Raw genomic sequence first — 25,911 nt, 5'->3', positions numbered from 1 at the left:
CTGGCAGGTCCTGCCTCTTCCTTCCAGGGTGCGCCATGCCCGACGGGTCCTGCCTCACCCTTCCCAGGTGTCTCGTGCCTGGTGGGTCCTGCCTCACGCTTCCAGGGTGCTCGTGCCCAATGCCCATGCCCAGCAGGTCCTGCCACTTGCTTCCAGGATGCCCCGTGTCCAGTGGGTCTTCCCTCTTGCTTCCATGGTGCCTATGCCCGGCGGGTCCTGCCACTTGCTTCCAGGAGGCCCGTGTCAGGGCCTCCACTCCTCCGGGTGTGGAGAGCTCTGACGTTGCTGTGGCTCCCATCTCCACGGCCTGCCTGCTCTGGCCCAGGCTCTGTAGGACAAAGGACCAAGTGAACGCATGAGTGGACGAGAGGTCCTGAGAGCTTTCAGACTGTTCGCTATTCCCATTGCTCTGAGGCCAGGGAGGGAGATGGTAGGTCCCCTGGGTGTTCGGGAGGGCACCTTGGGAAGAGACTGGCCTGCAGTGGTGGCGAGAGCCGCCCATGCCAGGGCCAGTGGGCATCTGCAAGGAAGACCCCCACGGGAGAGCCCTGGTGGCTTAGCTTGCGGCCATCTCGGAGGCCCCCAGGAGCTGAGAGACTCCTGGGCAGGGGCAGTGCGCAGAGGGCATCCTTCCTGGGCTCAGGGCGCTGGTCTTGGTGACCCGCCCTCCTCCGCCGCATCCCTCCTCCCTGGGGGCTGCTGACTCATGCAGGCTGGGAAGAGCAAGGCAGCTGCCCGGCCTAGCCCTGAGCCGGCGCTCCATGCCCCAGGCTTGCATCTGGGCTTTGAGCTCTCCTTTCTTCCATCTCCAAGCATCCTGAGGGTTGGTCTTTCTATTTATTTATTTTATTTTATTTTTTCCATCTTTATTTTCTTTTAAATGTTACGTTAAAAAAATATGAGGTCCCCATATATCCCCACCCCACCCACCCTACCGCTCCCACATCAACAACCTCTTCCATCATCGCGGCACATCCACTGCACCTGGAGAATACCTTCTGGCGCTCCGCTGCACCATGTGAACAGTGGTCCACATTGTAGTCCACACTCTCCCCAGTCCACCCAGTGGGCCACGGCAGGACACACAGCGTCCAGCATCCATCTCTGCAGCACCACTCAGGACAACTCCAAATCCTGAAAATGCCCCCACACCATATCTCTTCTTCCCTCTCCCGACCATCAACAGCCACCCTCTCCACATCACTACTACAATTTCTTCCCTTACTAATCACAATAGTTCCCCAGCAGAACACCAATAAGTCCACTCTAATCCATACTCTATTCCTCCATCTTGTGGACCTGGGATGGTTATGTCCAGTCCCCCTCTACGTCAAGAGGGGCCTTAGATTCCACATGGATGATGGATGCAATTCTCCTGTTTGCAGCTGTAGGCACTCTTGGCTCCCTGGTGTGGTGGTTGACCTTCTTCACTTCCTGTTAGCTGGTCGGGGTAAGTCCAACAAACTAGAGGGTAGCTGCTGCAAGTCTGCTGAGGCCCAGGGCCTGGCTGTTACATGGACAGTTCAGAGATTCAGGTCTCCTGAGTATACACCAACCCAAACGCCAACCACAGGTCCAGTAAAAGTAACAGAAGAGGCATGTGTAGAAAGGTCATAGCTGAATCCAACTCCATCACACTCAGGAGCACAAACTCCAAAGTAGGGCCAACTGACATGACCATAGATCATGTGGGTCTCTGCAGCCCTCAGGAGAACCAGCACCTGGGTTTCCATCTATCTTGGCTGTCTCTGGTACCCTGCTGAGGCGTGCATAAGCATCGCCCCTCTGATGACCTCCCGACTCTTTTTTGTAGACTCATAGCCATATAAACTCACTTGTCCTTTCCATTTCCCCCTTTTATCCAAAGTCAAAAAGCAGTTTTTAACACCTGGTATTACATGTAGGCTGAGATAGTCTGCTGGCCTGAGTTGACCCCTTTATTCAAGATCTTTTTCTAGTGACATCGTCAGCTGAAGGTTGGTCTTTGAAACCGAGGCTTAGTTCTGCCAGGAGGTCAGAAGATTGGGCCTGGCTCGCAGGAGGCTCGGAGTCTCAAGGAGTGGAGTTGAAAGCTGGGGAGTCTGATAGTTGCCCCAGGAGCCTGAGTGCTTTGGCCTTGAGCAAAAGCCCCTGTTCATTTCCTATGAGGGGCCATGTGTGGATTTTCCTGGGGGTTTCTCTGCTTGGACCTGTTAGCTCTGGGTGTGCCGACCATGAGGCACTCTCCTGCCCTCACTGGAACAGCCCAGTGGATGAGTACCCATTCTGGTTCCACCTGCCTGTTGCCCGGGGGAGCAGCAGAACCCCTAAGACCTGTTAGAGGGTGGCCGGCGGCTGGGGCTGACTGCTAGCCTCTGCCGGCTGGGGTGGAACTTCAGGGGCCAGAGCCCTTCCCCCGGGGCCTTCTGGGGCCAGAAGTCAGGCCCCCTGGGGTGGTGCTCTCTCTTCTCTTCTGTTTCTCCTCCTCGCCTCACACCCACCTTTCCTTGTCCCTTGTCCCCAAGTGCATCCTGCTGGTTTGCCTGTCTTCCTCTCTTTGGATGCCCCCTCCTTCCTCTGCCCTTGGTGCATCCTGCCCTCTGCCACCCTGCTGTCCCCCTCTGCCTCTGCCTCTGCTCTGCCTGCCTGTGGCTGGCCCTTCCTGCACCTTCCTCCCCAGGTGGCCAGGGGTGTCTGCTCCCTGGTGCTGTGGGGATGCAGCGCGGCTGTCGCCCGCCCACTAAAAGCCCTTCCCTTGGGGAGGTGGCACCCCACCCTTGCACCCCGCAGGGCCTTGGATGCCAGCTGGACCCACCGTGGGCCTCAGCCCGGGGCTCCGCCCAGGAGAGCCCCTGCCTTGACTTCTCAATGTCTGCCTCCTTTTTTATAGGAAGGTTCATATCACAAAGGCGACCCTAGAATGCTTGAACGGAGACTACGAGGTAGAACCCGGCTATGGACCTGAGAGGAACGATTTCTTGAAAACTCATAAAATCGAAACGTTTTTTATCGTGCCATCCCACCGGCGAAAGGTAGGCCCCAGAACTCCTCCCTTACTTCATCGTCCTCTTCTAACCCCAAGCTGTGCAGAGCACTCTGGGAGCAGAATTGCTCGTGCTTCCTCTGTAAGCCCCTGCCTTTCAAGGGCTCGAGCTCCGTTCAAGGAGGGGAGGGCTGCTCACCCTTCACGGTGTGACCCTGGCTTTGGCTTTGTCCAGGAACAAGGGAAGGGGATGGAGCCCTGGACTCCTGGTAGGGGGATCTGGGGTCAGGGGTGACAGCTTCCAGCTGGCCAGCTTGCCTTGTTCCCTCATTTTTTGGGATCTGATGGCCTCTGGGGAAAATAGGGAGTGCTCTGTAAAATGTGCGGTGCCAGGCACACCTGAGGGCTTGGACGGCACCCAGCAACTACCGGGAGTCAGAGAAAAGGGATCTAGATGGATGAAGATGATCAAGGATGGCTGTGCCATTTCCCCTGGGAGCCGGTCCCAGAACCTTGGTGAACTGCGCTTGCCCTGAGACCCCCGCTGCTTCATTTCATGGAGACAGATGCTCTTCTGCGTCTGTTTGCTTTTTCCTGTGCTTTCTTGTAAATATTTCTTCAACCCTTGCCCTGCACCAAGGCTGGAAGCTGGGGAAGCAGATCTGACCCGAGCTGGGCTGGCTCCTGCCCTCAAGGCAGCTCACGATCCTGTGACAGAAGGACAGGAACCAAGGGACATGTGGCCGTCTTCCTAAGACTGAAAGAAAAAGCTGGTGCCTGGACAGGGAGCGGTGGCGTCCTGTTGGCAGGGGAATCAGGGGGCCTTCCTCCGCAGCTCAAAGTGTGCAGAAGGGCAGCAGGTGAATGCAGAGGGGCCCAAAGAATCGAGAGCGGCCCCTCGGCCTCCCACCCTCTGAGCCGTCCCACGGCCACGGACATGGAAGAGCAGGAAACGGAGGCCTAGAGAGAGAGGGTGCAAGTCGCCTTGGGCAGGGCTTTTCTCCAGCACTCTTAGAAGGCAGCTTGCAGGCTTGCAGCCGCCAACACAGCACACCTGCCCCCCAGTTTATGAACAGGCAGCGGGAACCTTGACGCCAGAGACTCCCCTGCCTCCGATTGTACCGCCACGCTGTCTCCCGGAGGGCACCGGGCTCCTGGGCACACGAAGGGTGCTCTGAGGCATGCACAAGCAGCCGTACCTCGATGCCAGACTCTGGTCTTTTAACGAGGGCAGGTGAACATCGTGGTGTCTTTTCCATTGTACCCTCTGAACAGAGGCCCTTGGGGAAGTCCAGCGCAGTCACCACTGCAGGCGCTAGTGGGTCACGCATGTCTCCTCGGCAGACACACTGCATGGGCAGCGCAGGTGCAGACGAGGGAAGCGTGTGGCAGGGCCCGGGGCACCAGGGTCACTGGGGCAGCTCTGGAGGTGGAGAAGTGGGCGGTGGACAGGCCGGCCGGGCTCGAGATGCCTTGGGGTGGGCTCAGCCGGCCCCAGCGGGAGGGCCGGCCCTGGTTCTCGAATCCACAGGAGCCTCCGTTGCCAAGGTGGACATCCAGTTCAGACAGGCTCTTCACTGTTCCTGAGTGGCCTCGTGCTCAAAAAGAGAAAAAGATGTACTTTCCAACCCCTTCCTGTTTGCTGTCAGAGCAGCTGAGTGACGCCAGTACCAGCTGGGGGTTGCTCTGGGAGAGGCTGTGTGGGGCGAGCCGGGGCTCCTGCTGGGACAGACAGCGCGGGCAGGCACTGGCCAGGAGTGGCCAGACCACCCGTCACAGAACCCACCTCCGCTTTATCGCCCATGAAAGGGATGGTGTCAGTTGCACCCACGCGGCTTGTTATGATGGCAGCAGGAGCTCGATGTGCACGGAGTTTTTGGGTTCGAGGGACGTGAGGGGGTGGGTGCGCTCTGTGTGCCCGCCCTGCGGCAGCAGGCACCCACCCACTGGCCCCAGGAGGGGAGCCTCCTGGAGTTGAGGATGAGCAGAACCTGGGGACGCGTCTGGGGTGGGGGTCAGGCAGGCTGAGCGGAGAAGAGGCCAGACCCCTCGGCTCAGAGCTCAGCTTGGGGCTGTCGATGTCTGGCAGCCTCTTAGGCAGTGCCAGGGCTCCCTCAGTAGGTCGCCCAGGGGACCCACGCCACAGTGCTCTTGGCGTGGCACAGACAGCCCAGCGAGGACCATGGCTGCCCGGCCTGGAGGCAGCCATGATGGTTCAGTGATGGCCAGGGCTGCTCAGTGATGGCCACAGCTGCTTGGCGATGGCCACGGCTGCCCATCGATGGCCATGGTTGACCAGCCTGGAGGTGGCCACAGCTGCCCGGCGATGGCCACAGCTGCCCGGCGATGGCCACAGCTGCTTGGTGATGGCCACTGCTTCCTGGCCGTTCCCCCACCTCTGGGCCCATGCAGCCCCATGCGGGATGGAAGGCAGCCTGCAGGGGAGGTGTGGGGAAGATGGGGGCTGAGCTATAGTCTCCTTACAGGAATTGAAACCCACAGGTGATCTGAGAGTCTCTCCTCACCTGGTGGGCAAAGCTGAGACTAGCCGGGCATGTGGTAACAGTTCTGAGGCTATGGCCTGAGAACTGAGCCTCCTCCCCAGCCTGGCCCAGAGAGGGGCATTCGACTGCCCAGGCCTTCCTGCCTCTTCTCAAGGCCTTTCTGTGCCTCTAGGGCATTCACTGGGTGTTTCTTCAGGGCATGAGCAGAGAGTGTGAGCTTCTAGATGCTCCCTGGCAGACTATGCCCTGGCCCAGGGCAGCAGGGAGACACAACCTAGGGCCGAGATGGGCATCAGCCCCCTCCTGGAGAGAAGGGTCAAGCGCCAGCCACGGGGGGTCTGCCTGGACAGTGTGCCTGATGTGGGGGGGGGAGTGTGTGTGCAAGGGTGTGTACGTGTGTCTTGCGTGTATGTGTGAGTCCATATGAGTGAGTTTGAAGGCGTGCATGTATTTGTGCACACGCATATGTGAGCATGATTGTGAGTGCACGTGTGTAGGAGTGTGTGTGGTTCGTGTGAGTGCACACACATGCGCATACAGTGCCCTGGGAATGAGGAACAAGCAGGGGCACGTGTATGGGCCTCCTCTCAGCTTTTCAGTTTCTTCTCCTGGCGGCAGGCCTGACCTCCCTTTTCCACAATCATTTTGGTCCCATTGTTCAGCAGGGAGGGGCCGCCCCCCAAGTCTTCTCACACAGCCGGGGCAGGAAGGGCTCCTGCGAGAGGGTGGGCTCCCAGACTCCAGCCCAGAGGACAGGCTGCTGCCCCGGCACCTTGGAAGCAGCTGGGGCCCAACTGCCTGCAGCCTGCTGGGGTTGGGGGATGAGCTGAGGGAGCGGGAGTGAGGGGGCAGGGCTGGGACATGGGGGGTGCCGTCGTGGGGAAGAGCCCTGCCCTGCAGATGCCCCAGCCAGGGTCGGAGGCAGGCTGGAAGAGTAAAGACGGCGGTCGTGGCGCGCCTGGTCAGGGGCTCGCCATGTGGGTCTGGGTGAGAGATGAGCATGGAGCAGTGGGGAGAGCTGGGCTGTGGCTTTCGGAGGTGGGCGGTGGGGGAGCAGTGGCCCATTGATCGATTTATTAGCAAAGTGGGCAGTGAGCCCCCGACCCAGGCCAGGCCTACTCCCAGGACAGAACCGAGGGGCTGGGTCCTGTGCCTGGGGCCTGCAGGATGGTCACCGAAGGTCTCCCCTAACTCAGTGGCCAGACAGGTAGGAGCAGCAACAGCCGAAGGAGAGAATTGGGGAGCGGGACTGGGGGAGAGCAGCAGTGAATGCACTTTGGAACGGGTGTGAGAATGAGGGAGAAGGTTCGACACAAGCCCAAGGTAGAACAGGTGAGCTTGTTAGAGAGAAAGAGCTAGGGGTCATAGTGGTTGAACCACAGGCTAGGGGCAGCTCCCAGGGAGAGCCGGTGAGCAGATGCTGAAGAGCAAAGCTGGGCAGAACATTCCAGAACATGGGCCCAGTGCAGGGGCTGCCAAGGAGACCGGTGCTCGGAGAGAGCCCCAAGGGCACAGAGCGTGGGCTTCATGGGTACTGGGAAGACGACGAGGTGACGGTGGCAAGCCGCAGTGCCCCTCCTGTAGGATTTCAGAAGGATAAGGCTGGGTAATGGCCTGGGTGTGGCATGCAAGGTCATGGTCAAGGTCATCATGGTGGTGAATGTGGGCCAGGTTTTGGGGCTCAGGGGGGTGATGAGCTCCTCTTGCAGGCTGGACGAGAAGAGGAGGAGGGAAGGGAGAGCACAGCAGAAGCTGGAGGGGGCGTCCTTCTTATTTGTGTGTGTTAAAGAACGAGGAGCCGCGAAGGCCAGAGATAGACTGCGAAGTAAGAGCCCATGCCAAGGGGCAGGAAAAAGGCGGCTGAGGGGGGCTGCCATGAGTTGGTGGGGCAGCACTGCCCTTCTGGAGACGGGAGCCAAGGCGGGGGTCCATGGAGAGCCCTTGCAGGTCGGGACTTGGGATTTGAGAGGCCAAGCCTGGAGCTTTCTATTCGCTCTTGACCCCAGAGCATCCAGGGCCCCCTGCTAAGGACCTCACTTGCTCAAGTCGGTCGGTGGCAGTGGTGAGAGTCCTAGGCCAGCCCCCCGCTGCACTGGTCCCCTCCACTGCCTCAGTGACATCCTCCCTGCCCTGGTCTGCAGCCTTGTTTCCTCGTTCGGGGGCTGGAAAGCATGTTAAAGAATTAAACAGAATTGCGGTTGGCTTGAAATGCATTTTTACTTCAGGCTCAGGTGATCTTCCCTTAACTGGAGCCGTCCCACCTGCCCTCTGCTGCACCTTAGGATTGGGCACATCACGCAGGTTTTAGAGGCCCTCGGTGTAGTAAGAACCGCATATTCCAGCTGGGCTCCTGGCTTCACTGACTGCTGCGTTTCTAGCACATACTCCACGCTGGCCTGGAGCCGAGGCTCAACAAAGCTCTGTCGAGGTGGGGGTGGCTGAGGCCTGTGAGGGGCTGGCCCCTGGGGCCCCACAGTCCCTCGCCAGCTGCCCATCCACCTCCACGCCACCCTGACAGAGCCAGCCAGGGTCAAGGCACATGGACTTTACAGTGTCTCTTTGTCTGGTGTGTGTTTGCACAGATATTTCCAGGACTGATTCTCTCTGACATCAAGCCGGCCAAGAGGATGAAGTTCAAAACTGTCTGTTACCTGCTGGTTCAGCTCATGCACTGCAGGAAGATGTTCAAGGCTGAGATCCCATTTTCCAACGTCATGACCTGCGAGGATGACGACAAGGTAGGGCATCTGGGCCGATCGGTCTTCCTTGGTTGTCTAAGAGCCCTGGTTTTCTGCTCTTGATTAGGAATGGGGCTTGACTGATGTCAGCCAAAGGGGAGCTGATGCAAAGTACCAGAAATTGGTTGGTTTTTATAAAGGGTATTTACGTGGGGTTGGAGCTTACAGATACCAGGCCACATAAAGCATAAATTACTTCCCTCACTGAAGTCTCTTTCCACATGTTGGGGCAAGATGGCTGCCGAGGTCTGCCAGGGTTCAGGCTTCCTGGGTTCCTCCCTTCCAGGGTCTTGCTTCTCTCTGGGTTCAGGGTTCCTTTCTTCCCAGGGCTTGCTTAATCCCGGACTCAGTCTTTCTCTCTTCCTGGGGCTAGCTTCTCTTTCCTCTGTGAGCTTACATCCTGGGGCTCCAGCTTAAGGCTTCAGCATCAAACGCCAACATCAAAACTCCAACATCAAAAACCCTCGACTCTGTCCTTTGCCATGCCTTTTATCTGTGAGTCCCCCCCCCCACCGAGGGGGGAGGCGGGGAGTCAACGCCCTAATGGTATGGCCCAGTCAAAGCCCAAATCATAATTTGATCATGCCCAGGTACAGGCTAGATTACAAACATAATCCAGTATCTATTTTTGGAATTCATAACCATATCAAAGTGTTGCAGGGCTCTAAAAAGGTAATTGGAATTCCTGCCCTGTGAGTGGAGATTTTCCTCTTTGGACTTTGGTGCTGAGCGGGCCTGTGGCCTTGGGATTCTCAGTCTTGCTCTTGGGTTGGACAGATTCACCTGTGAATCTTCTTCTGACCTGCGGAAGAGTGGAGGTGGGTGCCTTGGAGCAAGAGCTGAAATTGAGTGGGGGAAGCTCTGGGGGAGTGTGTAGTGGGGGTGGAGATGGGACTTGGCATGCAATTTTAGGAATGCACTTCAACCACATGGCCTATGACCTTGGCCAGGGACACGGACTTCCCCTCCACTGAACTGTCCTGTGGCCTTCAGAGTTAAGGATGGCAGTCTCCCAGGAGCCTGGAGTACAGCTCTAGGGCACTAACATTCTTTAAACATCGTCCAAGCAGGCCTCCTTGTTTTATCACCTCTCCAGCCCCTGCCATAGGTGGCTGTTGCCAGCAGCGTGGGAACCTTTTGAAAGTGCTTGGCTTTCTCTATTGCCAGCTTCAGATTCAAATTCCTTAAGCCTGCGTGGTCAGTTACCAGTTGTCAGTTTTCTAAAACCATTGCCGCTCCCTCCACTCTTGATTTATTATTTATTTATTTCTCCTTTAATGGGTTTTATGCCTTTGAAAGAAATTTCATGACTGCAGTTGGAGGTGATTTTCAGGAAGAAGCAGAATTCTGCTCACTCTCACTCATTATTAGTTCAGGGTTTTGTGTCCTTGGGTTGTGAGCTCACCTTTGCTAGACCTTTACCTAGAAGTCCTCTATGAATTCTGTTTCTGGCCTATTCCACTAATGTAGATCAGCCTTTACTTCCACCAGGCATCTGCCAGTGCTTCCTTCTGAGGCCTTTATAAAAGAAATACTCAGCTTGTTTTCAGATGTCCCGTGTGGTATGAGTTATTCCCTCAGAGACAGAGACAGGTAAACTTTCCCACTGTGGGTCCCCCGCCCCCCACATCCCCCAGGTCATCATCTCCTGAGGACGAGTCTCTCGCAGCTCATGGAGTAATTTGGAGGTCTTGGGTATGATGGCCCACCTGACTTAGACTGGGGTTTTTCTAGGATTTTCCCTGAGCGACCTAGTAAAACGGGGCTCCTTAGCAGCCCTGCGGGCCTCTCCTGGCTTCTGCCCTCTCTTTCCTCTCTGGCTTCCTTTTTGGCTCTTTGGCCTCTGGAAAGTTCCCTTACTTTCTTGCTGCTTGAGACATGCATTTTAAAATATGCATATGGTATTGTAAAAAATTGCATTTATCCAGAACTTGTAACAGGGGAATCTTCCAGGCTGCCGTGCTTGCCAGAAGCAGAACTACTGATTTAATCGTTGTCCTCTTCCCATAGTGCCCAGCAGCCCCTCAAACTCTGCACCCCAGCACATGGCAGGGGCGGGGATGACGACAGCCGGGTGCTCGCTATAGGCGCCCGAAACTGGTGAATCAAGATAAAGAATATTCCCTTTCAGTCAAGTTTAATGCAAAACAATTCATGGTGAAAAAAATATCAAAATTTAAAATAGAGTCAGGCGAGTGCAGAGCCTGAGGCCGAAGGAAAATTTGGAAGCCAGGGCTCACTTCCTGTGAGAATTTGGGTGGGGAGCCTGCAAGGAGTATCATTTCATCATTATGATTTTAAATGGCTCTGGGAATGGACTTTAATAAGATTTAGGATTTCACACGTGCTTCTGGGCAGATCCTGGTGAACCGCAGACGGATACCTCCGACTCGTGCTTTCAGACTGTGCTTGATGTCCCCCAATGTGTAGGAGGACAACTCTCCAGGGAGGGGACGCACGAGTCTGCAGGGGTTCCAGGAAGCCCAAGCCAATTCCCTATTCAGCCTTCGAGCCCATAGATGGGAAGGGACCCTGCTCCCCTGAGGCCTGGGGGCAGACCCTGGGCCGCAGCCCCTTCCCCGTCCCCGGTGGTGTTCCCACCGCCCTCCGGGGACCCTGTGAGGCCCAGCCCTCTTCCTCAGCCCCCTGTCTGCATCCTGCCCCTTGGCTCCCACCCACCCTGCCAGCCCCGTGCTCAGGGCAGCTGTGCTTCCTTGGCTCGCCGCCAAAGGCCACTTGCCCTGCTCCTCACCTCGCCACCACCTGCCTTCTGCCGCCACGGTGCCCCTGAACTCATGGTGAAGACGTGGCTCGCTCCCTCGACGGGATCCCCCATGGCCCTGCTCCCCGGTTTTGCCCTTGGCTGCCTTTTTCCTCTCACAGGCTCCCTTGGGGACACCCGCCCACATCCTGGCCTTACCTGGGTTCCTGGGCCAGATGGAACATCCCCACGAAACACCTGCCCGCTGCTTCCAGACGCCCTTCCCCTCGGCGCCCAGGTCGTTACGGGAGTGGCTGCCCTCGTCCCTTCTGCCCCGTCGCACCCCCTTTAGCTGCTGCCTCTTTCTTGGAGACAGGGCCTGGCCTTGCCCTAGCTGCCCGCTGGCCCACTTGTGTTGACCACCAGGGAGGGCCTCGCCAGTGCTTGACCTTCCAAGCCTATAGTGCCTCCAGTGGCTTTGCGCCTGCAGACGTGATGGCAGCCGGGGAGCTTTCTGCTCTGTCCCCTGCCCACCCCACCAGCTCCCTCTGCCCGCTCCTACCACCCTGTCACCCCGTGCCCTTCGTTCCAGGTGTTCAGTGCCACCAGCTGTATCCCAGGCCCCTTGTGCTGCTGCAAGTCCCTGCCTTTGCAGTGTGGGTCTTTGTGGGGTTGACTCGTGCCCCATGAAGACGGTTTGAATCCTAAACTGCCTTGCCTGGATGTGAGCCCATTTGTAAGCAGGGCCTCGGGAGATATTACAAGGTGAGGCATGGACTCATTGGTGAAGAGGACCTGCAGAGAGCATCAGGGCGGTGGGCCTTCCTCCATCTGGGTTCTGAGGAGGAGGGGAAATCCACGCAGAGACATGGGACTGTGGGGAGGAGGAGGAGCACGTGGCGGAGGAGCACCCGAGTGCTCACTGCATGAGGACGGGGGTGGCGGGGCACAGGCCTCTCGGGCCTTAGTTTTGGCCTTCTGAGACCAGGAGACAATATGTCCCATTGGCATTTGTCCCTGTAGCCCTGGCAAACCAGGACAGCCTCCCCCGCCCGGACGGGCAGCCTCTTCTCCTCCTGCTTGCCCGCAGCACCGTCTCGCTCCGGCCCTCCGGCCCGGGTCTCAGGGTCTCGATATCCTGCCCCTTACCCTCCCGCTTGGAAAGAAGATGGACATTGGAGCTTGGCTGCGGACCTGGGTGGGAGCCTTGTTAGGGAGCTGGGCCCCTTCATCTCCATCTGGCCCACCCCGGGGCCCTCACTTCTGCTTTGCGGGAAATTAGATCAAGTCCCAGAGTGTTTAAGGCAGAGCGGTGGCGTGATGGTGGCCTTCGAGACGGATGTGTCTGGGGGTTGTTGGTGGCCACGCCTGGGCCACGGGGGAGGCAGGGCTAGCCCCCAGCTGTGTCTGGAGGACCACGGTGGGAGAAGCACGTGGAAACGTTCCTTAAGGGGCCTGTGCAGACTGGCCCTCAGCCCCCTACCATAGGACGTCCCCAGAGCTGGGTTCTGCTTCACGAGGAGGCTCTTCTTCGCCAGCCCAACTCCCGCAACGGCTAACTGAGTTGTCTAGGGCCTCCTGCTTATTCGTGTCTCAGGCGCACCGGAACATTCTGTCAAATGGGGCCTCGCCGTGGCATTGGGGGACGCCGGGAGGGCTCGGGCTGGAGTCCAGCCTGCCGTTCTGCCTGACCCAGCGCTGGGTTTGTGCGAAGAGCAGCGTGGGGTCCTGGGCGGCTCCTGACAGGTTCTCGCCGATGTCACGGTGTCTTCGGGCGCTCAGCGTTCAGGGGTGTGCGGGAGAGAAGAGCTGGCTGTCTGGCCGTGTTAAGTAGTGAGCGGGGTCCAGCCGGCCTTCCGAGTGTGCTGGATGGAGATTTGGGCTCGTTCATGGGGCACAGCCTCGGCCTGGGCACGCTGGGCCGCAGGGCCGTTCACGTGACCGACCTTACTGGGAGTGAGCACCGAGGGAGACCTGAACCCTCCCCACGAGTGGTCACGCTTGAGCCCTTTCTCTTTTCAGTCTTTCTTTTCCGATTATAAAGTAACTTATCATGGAGATATGGAAAAATACAAAAATGCACAAAAGAGAAAATGAACAATACTAGTCTGTAATCCTACCACCCCACAAAAACCTATTGTCAACTTTGCTCCTCCCAGTTTTTTAGGTGTATGTGTGTATATAATTCTTTTTAAATAAAAATTGGTCAGATGATAGACAAGCAGTTTAGTTTCTTGCTGTTTTCACTTTCAGTCTATCATCAACCTTTCCTTATATTATTAAATATTCCTCAAAAATAGGATTTTGTTAAATTGTTGCACAATATTCCAGCCTAATGATAGACCTCTTATGAAAATCAATCTCCACTGGTACTTAGGTTATTTCTTCATTTTTTTAAAAATCAAGGTAAATAATTCACAGCATTTTTTATTGATGAAAATGCATTTATTTACCTGATGATGTTTAAAACTGAGTTGTTAACTAGCATAGTGGATACGTACTGAGAAAGGTAAAACAAGGTGAAGTTACTGTGGCTGTGAGATTTAAAATGGAGGTGGAGACCATTCGAGAAGCTACTCGTAGGCCTGTCTGGGCCAGATATCACAAACTGCAGTAGGGAAGCCTAAAGCAATGAGCATGAACCAGCCCCAAGAGAGCTCAGTCACCCGTGTCACACACAGGACATTCGCAACACCCGGAACATCCCCCAGTCACAATTCTTTAATGTATACAGTCGTCTTCTTCTTTAAAAACCCTGGGTACCAAACCCCCAGGCAAGACCCAGCTTGAGCTCCCACCTGAATCTGTGCTCTCCGGGTTGCTCTTCTCAGACACCCAATAAACACGTCTTTAGCCCTGCAGCTTGGTCTTTAATTTCTCAGGCAACTGCCACCTGGTTAGTGAGGTTAATGCATGTACCAGATTGGATCCAGTCGGAGCCCAGAAGGCAGGAGACCTCGGGGCCCCGCTAGCAGGGTCGCAACTTCCTAAGAGCTAATGATAGATTTGTCCCTGATGTGTATCCAGGAGCCTACCAGTTCTTTTTTGAAAACGCTGCTTTCACCCTTCTCTTCACACTTGGAAATAGCTGACAATGTTTGTTTAATAAAAAGTATTATGTACATATGATTCAAGAATCTAATCTCCCAAACTGTTTACAGGTTTTTTTCCTTCCAGGAAGTAACTCACTTGCATATCAGAGGGCCATTGCAGTAGGAGTAGTTTACCATTCTGTTCTTATCTCAATAATATAATAGGCCTTGGAGGTATTTCCTAACCATCATATACAACTCAGTCATGTGTGTATACTGTGTTTACTGTGGCTTTCTGCCGTAGGCGCAGTAATTAGTGAGCCAGCCACTTGGTGATACTTTATTTCTAGATTTTTGTTCTCATGGCCAGGGTACAGCTGACAGTCCTTTTATGTGTGCCTTTGTGAACTTTCCCGAGATAGACTAAGGTCATTCCCTTTAGTGAACTTGCTGGGTGCAGTGACGCGTATAGTTTCATTGCCAAATTGTTCCCTCCCAAGCGTGTGCCACGCTCACTCCCACTGGTGGTGTGAGAGCCTGCTCCTCAGCCTGCGCCCATAGCAGATCGTGTCGCGTTTAAGAAATTGGGCTGACCTGCTGGAGCCCGGGCTTCCCCCGTCCCCTGCCTCAGGGCCTCTGGAGACCCTTCCTCTGGTCTTGGCTTGAACATGGTGTCTCAGTTTGCTGGAGGCAGCCAAGGCAATGACCAGAAATGGCCTGGCTTTTCCAAGGGGACATATTAGCTTCCAGGCTTCTGTGCTGAGACCGTGAAAGCGTCCACGTCAAGGCTTCCTCAGCAGATGCTTTTCTCCCTGGCTGCCGTGCTGGCTCGTGGAGGTGTCTGCTGGCTCTCCCCTCTCCTCCCGGCTTTGTGCCTTCAGCTTCTGGCCTCTCCCCTGGGTTCTGGTGGTTTCAGCTCCTTGCTCTCACGGCTTTCTCTCTCTGCTCCTGTGACTTTCTCTCTGCCTCTGTGGCTCCCTCTCTTTCTCTATTCGTCCCATTTATGAAGGATTCCCTTAAAAGGATTCAGACCCACCCTGGGCCATGCCCTACTGAATTAATCTAATCAAGGGGTCCCTCCTGCAATAGGTTCACACTCCCAGGAGTGGATTAATTTAAGAACAGGATTTTCTGGGGTCCACAATAGCCTCAAACTACCACAAACAGTGATACTTTCACTTCCTCCTTCCCATTCTTCATTAAATGATAGTAATAATGGAAAACATTCTTTTTATTTCCAGCTTTGTTAAGTTATAATAAATAGCTTTAATGAGTAAAAACATAAGCATGATGCTCTAGGTTAGAAGTAATAATGTATCACTAATATATTTGAAAAATTAGCCCCATGTTAGTAAAGGTTTTTGTTTTGTTTGAAGTAGGAGTTGGAAGGCAAATTTTATAAAATATTTTTCAGCATCTATTAAGGTGATTGATCTGGTGGTTTTTCTCATCTGACTTGTTAATATGGTAAATGATATTAATGGGTCCTCTGATATTTCTTTCACATTTCAGTTGTTTTTTTTCAAACATTCAGTATTTATTCATGATTTCTAAAAATGTAGCAACCTAACAATAGAAAGCTATTTTCTTAACTTGATAAAACCTACAGCAAATGCAATACTTTAATGGTGAAGTGTTGGAAATGTTCCTTTAAAAATTGGAACCAGTACAAGAATATCAGCTACCTCAGTGTCCTTTCAGCATTTTGCTGGAGAACCAAACTAGGGCAGTTAAGACAAAAAAGAGAAAGAGCAAGTTTAATGGTTCTTAGTAATGATAATAGGATGTAAAAGAAGAAAGAAAATTTTTCTTAAGCAGTTAAACGTCCATGGTATTTCTATTCTACTATAGTTAGGAACTTTTAAAAATGATACCTATAAACTTATTAAAATTAAAATTACCAAAAATAAAAAGAATAAAAAATTAAATTGCTTAGGAATAACTGAGCAAAGAAGTGTTAGTCCTTTGAAGAGAGAAGGGTAAATTTTGTTGAAATACACTGAAGAAAATCCAAATAAAAAGGAGATGCACTATCTCATTTCACAAATTGGAAACTGAACATCATCAAGATGTGAGTTCTTCCCAAATAGATCCACAGATTCAATGCAATTTCAACCAAAATCCCAATAATTTATTTTGTGGAACTTGGGAAAACATTAAAATTTATGTGTATGTGCAGTATTCCAAGAATAATCATAATGGTTATAAACTACTGTAATTTAGGTGGTGTAGAATTTGGTGCACTTCTTGAAGCCATAAAGAGACTCAGTGCAGGGACTCTTGATAAATGGCAGAAAAAGCATTACAAGTCAGTGAGGAAAAAAATGGACTTTATAAATGGAGTGGGGATAATTCATTACCTATAAAGGGGGAAAAATGAAACTGGACCCCACCCCAGTTTTGAAGTAAAAAACAAGTCAATCAGAGATCCAGATATTAAAGACAAAACTATAAACCTGAAGGAAAGTAATATAAGGAAATATTTTTATAACCTTATAGTGCCAGATTTCTTTTTTTTTTTTAAATAATGTTATTTCAAATTCAAAAAGTAAAATACCAATACAGCTCAACGAGTTATGGAAGCATTACTTCTAAAAAGTTCTGTCAGGGACTTTTAACTCATCTAATTCCAATTGCTAACTCAGTTGTTCCTCTAGTATACAGAAAGATACCCAGGGGTGCACAGAGTAGCCAAACGACATCATCAGGGTCTCCTCATCAGTGAAGAAAATGAAGAGGAGAAATTGCTTAATCGTATTCCTCTCAGAGCTAAACTGCATCTTCTGTCTTTTTGCCCTTTAGCATCAATATAGTCAACAGCCTTGGCTGCTCTGCGTATGCCGTTGGCAATGTCCTTAATTCATGCACTACAAGGGACGTCACCCCTCTCGGTCCCATCACTGGAACCACGAGGGTGCCTCACTGTGGCTTGTAGTCTGAGACTGGGGGCTGTGAGACGGACTGTTGGGGGAGCCAGCAGGGGCGGGCGATGTCAGAGGAGGGGACAGGACCCTGGAGGGCTCCCGAGGGGGAGTGGAGACCCAGCATGGCCTGAGCTGCAGGGCCTGAGGGGCTGGCCTTGGGTGGGCCTCTGCCTCCTGCTGAGGCCTCGGAGTAGATGCCTCCCAGCCTGACCCAGTGTCTGCGTCTCCCAGCCCTGACCTGAGGGGCTTCCTGTCTCTAAACGATCTCATCTGAAGGGGCTGCTGCGTCTCCATCCTCTCCTTGCCTGAGGCATCTCCCGTTGGTTCTCCAGGGTCAGGCCAGGGAATCGTCTCCACAGCTGACTTGGTCTCCGGGACACCACCGGCCTGGAGCGGGTGCGCAGTGACGCTGGGAACAGGACTCAGCCAGTACGGGCCAGCCTGGGGTCCTGAGTCCGCACTGAGGCCGAGCAGGGCTGGGGCAGGCCGGGCCTGCCGGCCTCGGAAAGGACATTGTCTTCCTCACGGGACTGACCTTGCCTGGAGCTGCGCTTCCCCGCAGTGTCCCTGCCAGGCTGCTCCTGGGGCCGGTGCCCTCAGCCCTTCCTCTCCCTCCTCTCCCTGGTCACCTCTGACTCAGCCTTGTTCTGCCTCCAGGCTCCCTGGAGACGGTCACTCGGCAAAATTCACACTCACCCATGTCCAGGAGGAAGAAGGGGACCTCGTGCAAGATCCTGAAGCCAGGAAGAGACTAAAAGATAGCAGAAGGTGGCCCAGACAACTTGGCAACAATATGTTTAGCAATGTAGACTGAAATGGACAAATTCCTTGTAGCACTAGACATAGCATCAAGACACGGGAAGAGGTAGAAACTCTGAATGATCCTTTATCTGTTAGGAACACGAATCTGTTATTAAAATCCTCCCCACAGAGAAAACCCCAAGCCCAGATGGCTCTGCCGGGCGAATCTTCCAGTCGTGTCAGGAAGAAGTGATTCCAGGCTGCTACACAAACCCTTTCAGAGAATGAGGGAGGTGCGCGTGGCCGGGTTTGCGTGATGCCAGGTCACTCGGGCCTCAAAGCCTCCCCAGGGTGAGCCTGGGGCCTGGGCAAGCCCGGCCGCCGCCCCCAGCCTGCTCCTTTTTGGGAAGGCGCTGACTTCTGGGGACTATTTCAACAATGGCTGCTTTGGGGAAAGAAATGGAGAAAACCAACTGGTGCTGTGCAGCTGGGTCGTCCTTAGAAGCGATCTGCAAGCGTGTCAGGCAGCCGGGGGCTCACCGGGCCCGGTGGCTCTCTCTTCAGAACCATGTCAAGGGTCCGCCGTCTGGAGAGGGGTGGGTGTGAGCTGGAACCTGGGGTGTTACCCTCCAGGAGGCAGGCCCCCCGGGGCAGGGGCTCCCTGAGGGAGCTGCTCAGCACAGCCTTCTCCAGGTGTCACGAGGAGGGGAAAGCCAGGGCTCCCTGCGGCCTCCACAGGGATTGGGGAGGGGTCTTTGCCCTCTGGCTGCTCGTCTGCATCAGGGGGCAGGCAGTGAGGTGTCCCAAGCCCAGTCCCCAGAAGTCTGCTTCCTCCACGTTCACTCTCAGCAGGGCAGAGTCCTTCTGTGTTGCTCTCCTGCCCCAAGGTACATGCTGGGGCTCCAGCCACTGCACCCACCTTCCAGGCAGCAGGAAGGAAGTATGGCAGGGGAAAACCACCTCACCTTCCCCTTGAGGATGCTTCTTAGCGTTAGCAAACAAGTGCCGGTAGGTCAGAACTCTGCCACGCATCTACACCCACTTGCGAGGGGGCGGAGAGAAATGCGGTGTCTGGGCTGAGAGCGCTGCCTCTGACAGCTCAGGCCCTGTTCCCCAGGAGAAAGCCTCCTGGGCACGGATGTGGGAGGTCTCAGCAGGCTCTGCCACGTCCACGTCAAAGCACCCTGCGTGCTCAGTTCGCAGGAACAGCCCTTGTGGCGGAGAGTGTCCTGCCGCCTCAGTGGCGAGCCCAGCTTGGGCAGATTAGGCTGTACAGAGGACAGCAGCAAGGCCGGGTGTCACGAGCCCGAGCGGGCCCCGGCCCCTGCTCCTTCGCGGGCCCCCCTTCCGCTGGCTTGCCTTTCTAACCAGCCCAGAGCCCATGCTTGGAACCGCTGGCGGGAGGATTTGGGCGCACGAAAGGTGCTGTCGCAGTGCAAGGAGGCAAAAACGCCCAGCCTAAGACAATGCACGGCCGGCCGGAGGCCCCCACTGCAGCCGGAGGGGAAGCCAGATTGGACACACGTGGCCCCACCTGCCCGCATCACAAGCCCTGTCCTCCGGTCTCCCCAGCGCGCACTTTCTAATCACAGCAGGAAGCGGGTTTGGCTGTTCTTGGGCTGTGTGACGGGAAAGTCTTGGAGGCGGGTGTGGGCTCGGCTCCTCCCCCGGCAGCGGCCTCTGGGCAGTGATGGCGGGATCCTCTCCTGCACTAACAGGGACAAAGCCGGGACGGGTGGGCATGGAGGGTGTTTTCCTGCACCAGGCACTGCCCCAGCTCCTTCGCGGTGCACAAGAAGCTTGCTTTGAGCCATTAGCTTCATTTCATCTTTCAAGGAAATATTTCTTCTGGGAGAGTCGAGGAAAGCATGAAAAGAGGGAAAGACTCTGGGATCCCCCAGGCCGAGGCACCCGCTGTGACATCTGGTGACAGTGCAGGCGGCGTGCGTGAGTCATTTGAGGTGTCTAGGAGGGTCTGTGGGCGCCCCCCGCTTCTGCAGCTGAGGCTCTGGGGCAGCAAGGCGCCGAGGTGGCATCCAGCCCAGCCCTGCCTCGCTGCACCGAGCCCAGCCTCGGCCTTTCCTGCCCGAAGCCTCGCTCCAGCCCGGGTCTCTGCCGCCTCACATCGTCGCAGGGGTTCTGCCAGCCTTGTAGCCCCACGCAGCACAGGAGGGGTGGGCTGGTGTCCTGGACGGAAAGGACTTGTGGAAGCCTAGACCCCGGGACATGGGAGTGGAGCAGCTTCCCTCACTCAGCTTCTCAGCTCACGCCTGCAGTCCTTAGCGGCCCTGCTCTCAGGCCGTGGGGAGGGCAAACGCGCCCCTGGAATCGGACTTGCTGAGTGGTGTCCTGGTCAGCCGTGGGGCGTGGTTCCCTGACGGGGCAAGGCCATGCTCAGAAACCAGTGCTTGCTTTGGGAAAAGTCTGGAAGGATCCACGACTAAATAGTCACTGCTTCCCAGCAGAGGTTATGGCTTACGCTTCATGTATTGGTTTATTTAGTTAGGATTTGTTTTACAACTCGGTTGAGGTAAGACTGCCACGTGGCAGATTGTACATGTGTATGTGCTTGTGTGTAAGTGGAGTCAAGCAGGTCGAATAGAGGACCTCACCCTGCCATCGGGTTCCTCCACGGTTACTTCCTAAGCGGTACAGTGCCAAATAACGGCATCAAAAGCCAGAAGGGTGGCACTGCCGTACAGTGCGTGCGTTGTTCTGGGTCAGCTTGCCGCATGCCTAGCGTCCTGTGGCCACTGTAGTCACGACACAGGTTCCATCCACAGAGCTCTGCTTCCTTCCTTGGCACACTCACCCACCACACCTCCCCACCCCTGGTCCTGCAGCTACTCACCTCTGCTCTGTCTCTAAGTTTGTCATTTTGAGAATGTTATAAATGGAATCATACAATATGTCACCTTATTTAAAAATACTCCTTTTGTTTTTAAAGAAGCTTTAGATTACATAAAAAATATAGGGTGGGAAGTGGATGTGGCTCAACTGATAGAGTGTCCACCTACCATATAGGGGGTCCAGAGTTCGAACTCAGGGCCTCCTGGCCCATGTGGTGAGCTGGCCCACACTCAGTGCTGATATGCACAAGGAGTGCCATGTAGGGGAGCCCCACGCACGAGGAGTGTTCCCCACAAGCAGAGCCGCCCTGCACGAGAAAAGCACAGCCTGCCCAGGAGTGGCGCCGCACACACAGAGAGCTGATGCAGCAAGATGACGCAACAAGAAGAGACACAGATTCCCAATGCAGCTGAGAATGCAAGCAGACACAGAAGAACACACAGTGAATGGACACAGGAGAGCAGACAACGGGGTTGGGGAGGGGGAGGGGAGAGAAATAAATAAAAATAAATCTTTAAAAAAATATATAGGGGATTCCCCTTCCCCTCCCATACTTTCCCACATTAACAACATATTTCATTAGTGTGGTACATTTGTTACAACTGATGAACACATTGAAGCATTGTACTAGCCAAGGACTATAGTTTACATTGTGGTTTACACTCTGCCCTGCATAATTTTATAGGTTCTGACAAAATACACAATGTCCTGTGTCCATCATTGCAGTGTCATGCAGCACAATTCTAATGTCCCCAAAATGCCCCAAGTCATCTTTTAAGATTAGCTTTATGCTCTTGAGAATCACCCAGATGGAAATGTGGGTTGTATCAACAGTTCATACCTTTTTTATTGCTGAGTAATATTCCATGGTATGAATGGGCGACAGTTTATTTACTCATCTATTGAAGGAAATTTCAGTTGTTTGCAGCTTTTGACTATTACAAATAAAGCTGCCATAAACATTCATGTACAGATTTTGTGTGGACATAAATTTTCAGTTTCTGGGAGAGATGCCCAGAAGTGTGATCAAGGGGTCATGTTTAGTTTTTCAGAAAACTGGCTAACGGTTTGCCAGAGCGGCCGTGCCATTTTACATTCCCACCAACAATGAACAAACCATCTGTTTGCTTTGCACCCTCGTTGGCATTTGGTCATGTCACTATTTTTCACCTTCGCTGTTGTAAGAAGTGTGTAGTGATATCTCATTGTTATTTTGGTTTACATTTCCTGAATGGCCAGTGATGTTGAACATTTTCTCATGTGCTAACTTTCCATCAGTATGTTCTCTATCTGTTTGTCGAAATGTCCCTTTGTATCTTTTGTCTGCTTTCTAATTGAATTATTTGATTACTTCAGTGTGGAGTTTTGAGAGTTTTTAATATATTCTTGATGCAGTTCATTTTTTTAGATATGTGGTTTTGCAAATATCTTCTCCTAGTCTCTAGCTTGTCTTTTCATGCAATAAGGTCTTTGGCAGAGCAAAAGTTTAAATTTTTATAAAGTCGAGTTCACTAATTTTTTTCTTTTCTGAGTTGTGACTTGGGTGTCATGACTAAGAACTCTTTTATCTAGCCTCAAGTCCAGAGTTTTGCATTGTTTTCCTCGAAAAGTGTTAGTTTTATGGTTTATATTTAAATCCACAGTGCATTTTTTATTTTTTATTTTTATTATTGTCTTTTTTTAAAAAAGATAAATAGATCACACAAAACGTTATATTAAAAAACGTAAGTGGTTCCCATATACCCCACTCCCCATTGCCCCACTCCTCCCACATAAACATCCCCTTTCATCATTAAGGCACATTGATTGCATATGGTGAATGCACCCTGGAGCACTGCCATACCGTATGGACCATAGTTTACATTGTAGTACACACTCTCCCCCAGTCCATCCAGTGAGTTATGGCAGGATATACAATGTCCTGCATCAGTCCTTGCAGTATCATTGAGGACAACTCCAAGTCCCGAAAATGTCCCATATCACACCTCTTTCTCCCTCTTCCTGCCCTCAGCAACTCCTGTGGCCACTGTCTCCACATCAAAGATACAACTACTTCCATTGCTAGAGTCACAACAGTTCTATAGTAGAATACCAGCAAGTCTATTGCAATCCATATTATATTCCTCTATCCTGTGGATGCTGGGATGGTGATGTCTCCTCAACCTCTAAATCAATTGGGGCTTAGATCCTGCATGACTGATGGATGTGATTCTTCTGCTTGCAGTTGTAGACACTCTCGGTTCCCTGGTGTGGTGGTTGACCATCCTCACTTCCCCATCAGCTGACTGGGGTAAGTCCAGTGATCCAGAAAGTAGATGTTGCAACTCTGCTGAGACTCAGGGCCCAGCTGGCACATGGACAGTGCAGAGATTCAAGTCTCCTGAGCATACACAAACCCCAGCACCAACCATAGTTTCAGTAAAAGTGACAGAAGAGGCATGTGTAGAGAGGTCACATCTGAGTCCAACTCCGTCACATTCAGGAGCACAGATTCCAAAGGAGGACCCACTGGAAAGGCACTGAACTCCAGAGCCAACAGTCATGACTAGAACCTGTGTTTCTCTGTAGCCCTCAGGAGCACCAGTACCTGGGGTTGTATCTACTTAGGCTATCTCTAGGGTCCTTCTGAGACATGCATAAGCGTGACCTCTCTAATGACTTCCCAACTCATTTTGAAGTCTCTTAGCCCTATAAACTCATTTGTCTTTAACATTTCCCCCTTTTATTCCAGATCTTTTTCTAGTTGTATCACCAGTTGGTTATGGTAGTAATCCCTTGGCACCAGGGAGGCTCATCCCCAGGAGTCATGTCCCACACTGGGGAGAAGGTAATGCATTTACATGCTGAGTTTGGCTTAGAGAGTGACCACATTTGAGCAACATGGAGGCTCTCAGAAGGTAACTCTAAGGAACCCTGTAGTTCTAGGCCTAGTTAGAATTTCAAGCACACAGGCTCATAAGCATAGTCATCAGTATCAATGGCCCATCATTAGGCCATCGTTCTTCACTGGTCTTTGTTCTTGCACTTGGGTCATTGTTGTTCCATTGTTGTTCCATTGACAGAACTCCTCTGGATGGGAACTCAGCACTCCCTCAGTTGTCATGTGTAACTCTGTCCACTATGACAATACCCAATGAACATACAAACATATTTAAACCCTATATGCATGCCCTGGAGAACTCCCTCCCACCCATGCATCACCCATCAATGACACCCCACACCAGTGCCCCTCCCCTGCCATAGTTGAACCCCTCTATGAATCAAAACTTCTTAACAAATGAAGCCAAATATCGCAATACATTTTTTTAAAAGGTGTGAGGTTTAGGTCAGGGTTCATTTCTTTGCTTATAGATATCCAAAGGCGCCAGCACCATTTGTTGAAAAGATAGTCCTTCCTCCCTTGAATTACTTTTGCACTGTTGTCTAAAGTCAGTTGACCGTACTTGTGTGGGGCTATTTCTCTGTTCTCCTTTCTTGTTCCATACACCCATATATCTATCCTTTTGCCAACACCACAAAGTCTTGATGAAGACCAAATAATGTCTTAAGATCAGGTAGAGTTATTTCTCCCATTTTGTTCTTTTTCTTTCCTTTTTTTTTTTAAGATATACTATTCTCCTTTCCATATAAATTTTAGAATAAGCTTATCAAGCTGTGAAAACCTTGTTGGAATTTTGATAGGAATTACATCAAGCCTGTATATCAATGCAGGGAGAATTGACCTCTTTACTCTATTGAGTCTTATGATCCATGAACATAGTGTGTCTCGCCATTTATTTTGACTTTCTCAGATTTCTTTCATCAGCCTTGTGTAGTATTCAATACAAACCATGCACATATTTTGTTAGATCTACACGTTAAGTATTTCTTTTTGTTGTTGTTGAGCAGTTGTAAACAGTATTGTACCTTAATTTTGGTCTTCATGTGTTCATCAGGTATAAGGAAATACCATTTTTTGGGTTTATTTTATCTCCTATGACCTTGCTAAACTCTCTTATATTTTCTAGGAAGGTCTTTTTGGTTTTCGTTTTTTTGTTTTCCTCTTTAGGGTTTTCTGTTTAGACCATCATGCCATCTACAAATAGAGACAGTTTTTTTTTTCTTTCTGATCTTTGTGCATTTTATTTCCTTTTCTTCCCTTTGCACTGGCTAGGATTTCTTGCATCACATTGAAAAGAAATGGTGAAAGCAGACATCCTTGCCTTGCTCCTGAAATGGGAAAGAATTTTTTTTCTCACATAAAGCGTGATTTAGCTCTAGTTGTTTTTTTGGTAGATGTTTGTTATCACATTGAGAATTTCCCCTCCATTTCTAATTTCTGAGAATTTGTGTGAATGAGTATTGAATTTTCTCAAATGCTTTTTCTGCATCAATTGATATGACCATTTTTTTTCTTCTTTAGCGTGTTAATATGTTGGGTTACATTGCTGCTTGAATAAGGAACCAGTCTTGCATCACTAGAATAAACCCTACGTAGTCATGGCGTATAATTCTCTTTACGTATTTCTGAATTATATTTACTAATATTTTGTTAAAGATTTTTGCAAGTCTATTCATGAAGGGTATTGGGCTTTAATTTTCCTTTTTTGTATTGCCTTTGCCTGGTGTTAGTATTAAAATAATACCGACTTCATAAAGTAAGTTGGAAAGTGTTCTCTTCTGATTTCTTGAGGACATTGTGCAGAATTGTTAATTCTTTAAATGCTTGGTAGAATTCTTGTGAAGCCATTTGGGCATGGGAGATTTCATTTTGGGGAGGTTTTTTTAAATACTTTTTTCTTTTTTTAAAGATACTTAGATTACATGAATTTTACATAAATAATATAGGGGATTCCCATATGTCCCACTCCCTACCCCTCCCATACTTTCCTACATTAACAACATCCTTCATTAGTGTGATACCTTTGTTACAATTGATAAGCACATTTTGGAGCATTGCCACTAAGCATGGATTATAGTTTACATTGTAGTTTACACTCTCTCCTGCACAATCTTGTAAATTATGAAAAGTTATATAATGGCCTATATCTATCATTGCAATGTCATTCAGGACAATTCCCAAGTCCTGAAAAAGCCCCCATATTACACCTGTTTGTCCCTCTCCTATCCCTCAGAACCTCCAGTGGCCACTGCCTCCACATCAATGATAAAAGTTCTTCCATTGCTAGAATCACAGTGAGTCTATAGTGGAATCTCAGTGTGTCTACTCTAGTCCAACATTCATTCCCCGGGCCTAAGGATTCTGGGATGGTGATGCCCATTCCACCTCTAATTGAGAGGGGGCTTAGATCCCATGGGGCAGATGGTCATTTGGGGGAGTTTTTAAGCTATTAATTCAATTTCTTTAATAATTATAGTGCTATTTAAGTCATCTTTCATGGGCGAGTTGTGGTAGTTTGTGTGTTTTGAGGAATTAGTGCATTTAGCTTAGGTTGTCAAGTTTATGTGTGTATGCATTT

The 25,911-nt window shown here is 51.8% G+C and overlaps 1 protein-coding gene across 1 annotated transcript in view; it reads left to right on the top strand.

Moving 5' to 3' along the window:
- Positions 1–25,911, top strand: part of ADCY1 (adenylate cyclase 1) — a 207,670-nt gene that overhangs the window by 120,388 nt on the left and 61,371 nt on the right. Inside the window, exons 7-8 of the mRNA XM_058296659.1 lie at positions 2,870–3,011; positions 8,049–8,204. Of these exons, the coding sequence (XP_058152642.1) occupies positions 2,870–3,011; positions 8,049–8,204 (298 nt within the window). The remainder of the gene's footprint in view (positions 1–2,869; positions 3,012–8,048; positions 8,205–25,911) is intronic.

This window comes from Dasypus novemcinctus, chromosome 5, assembly GCF_030445035.2.
Source record: "Dasypus novemcinctus isolate mDasNov1 chromosome 5, mDasNov1.1.hap2, whole genome shotgun sequence".
Lineage (NCBI taxonomy): Eukaryota > Metazoa > Chordata > Mammalia > Cingulata > Dasypodidae > Dasypus > Dasypus novemcinctus.
The sequence above is the reverse complement of the archived record's forward strand: the minus strand, read 5'-3'. Positions and strand labels throughout refer to the sequence as shown.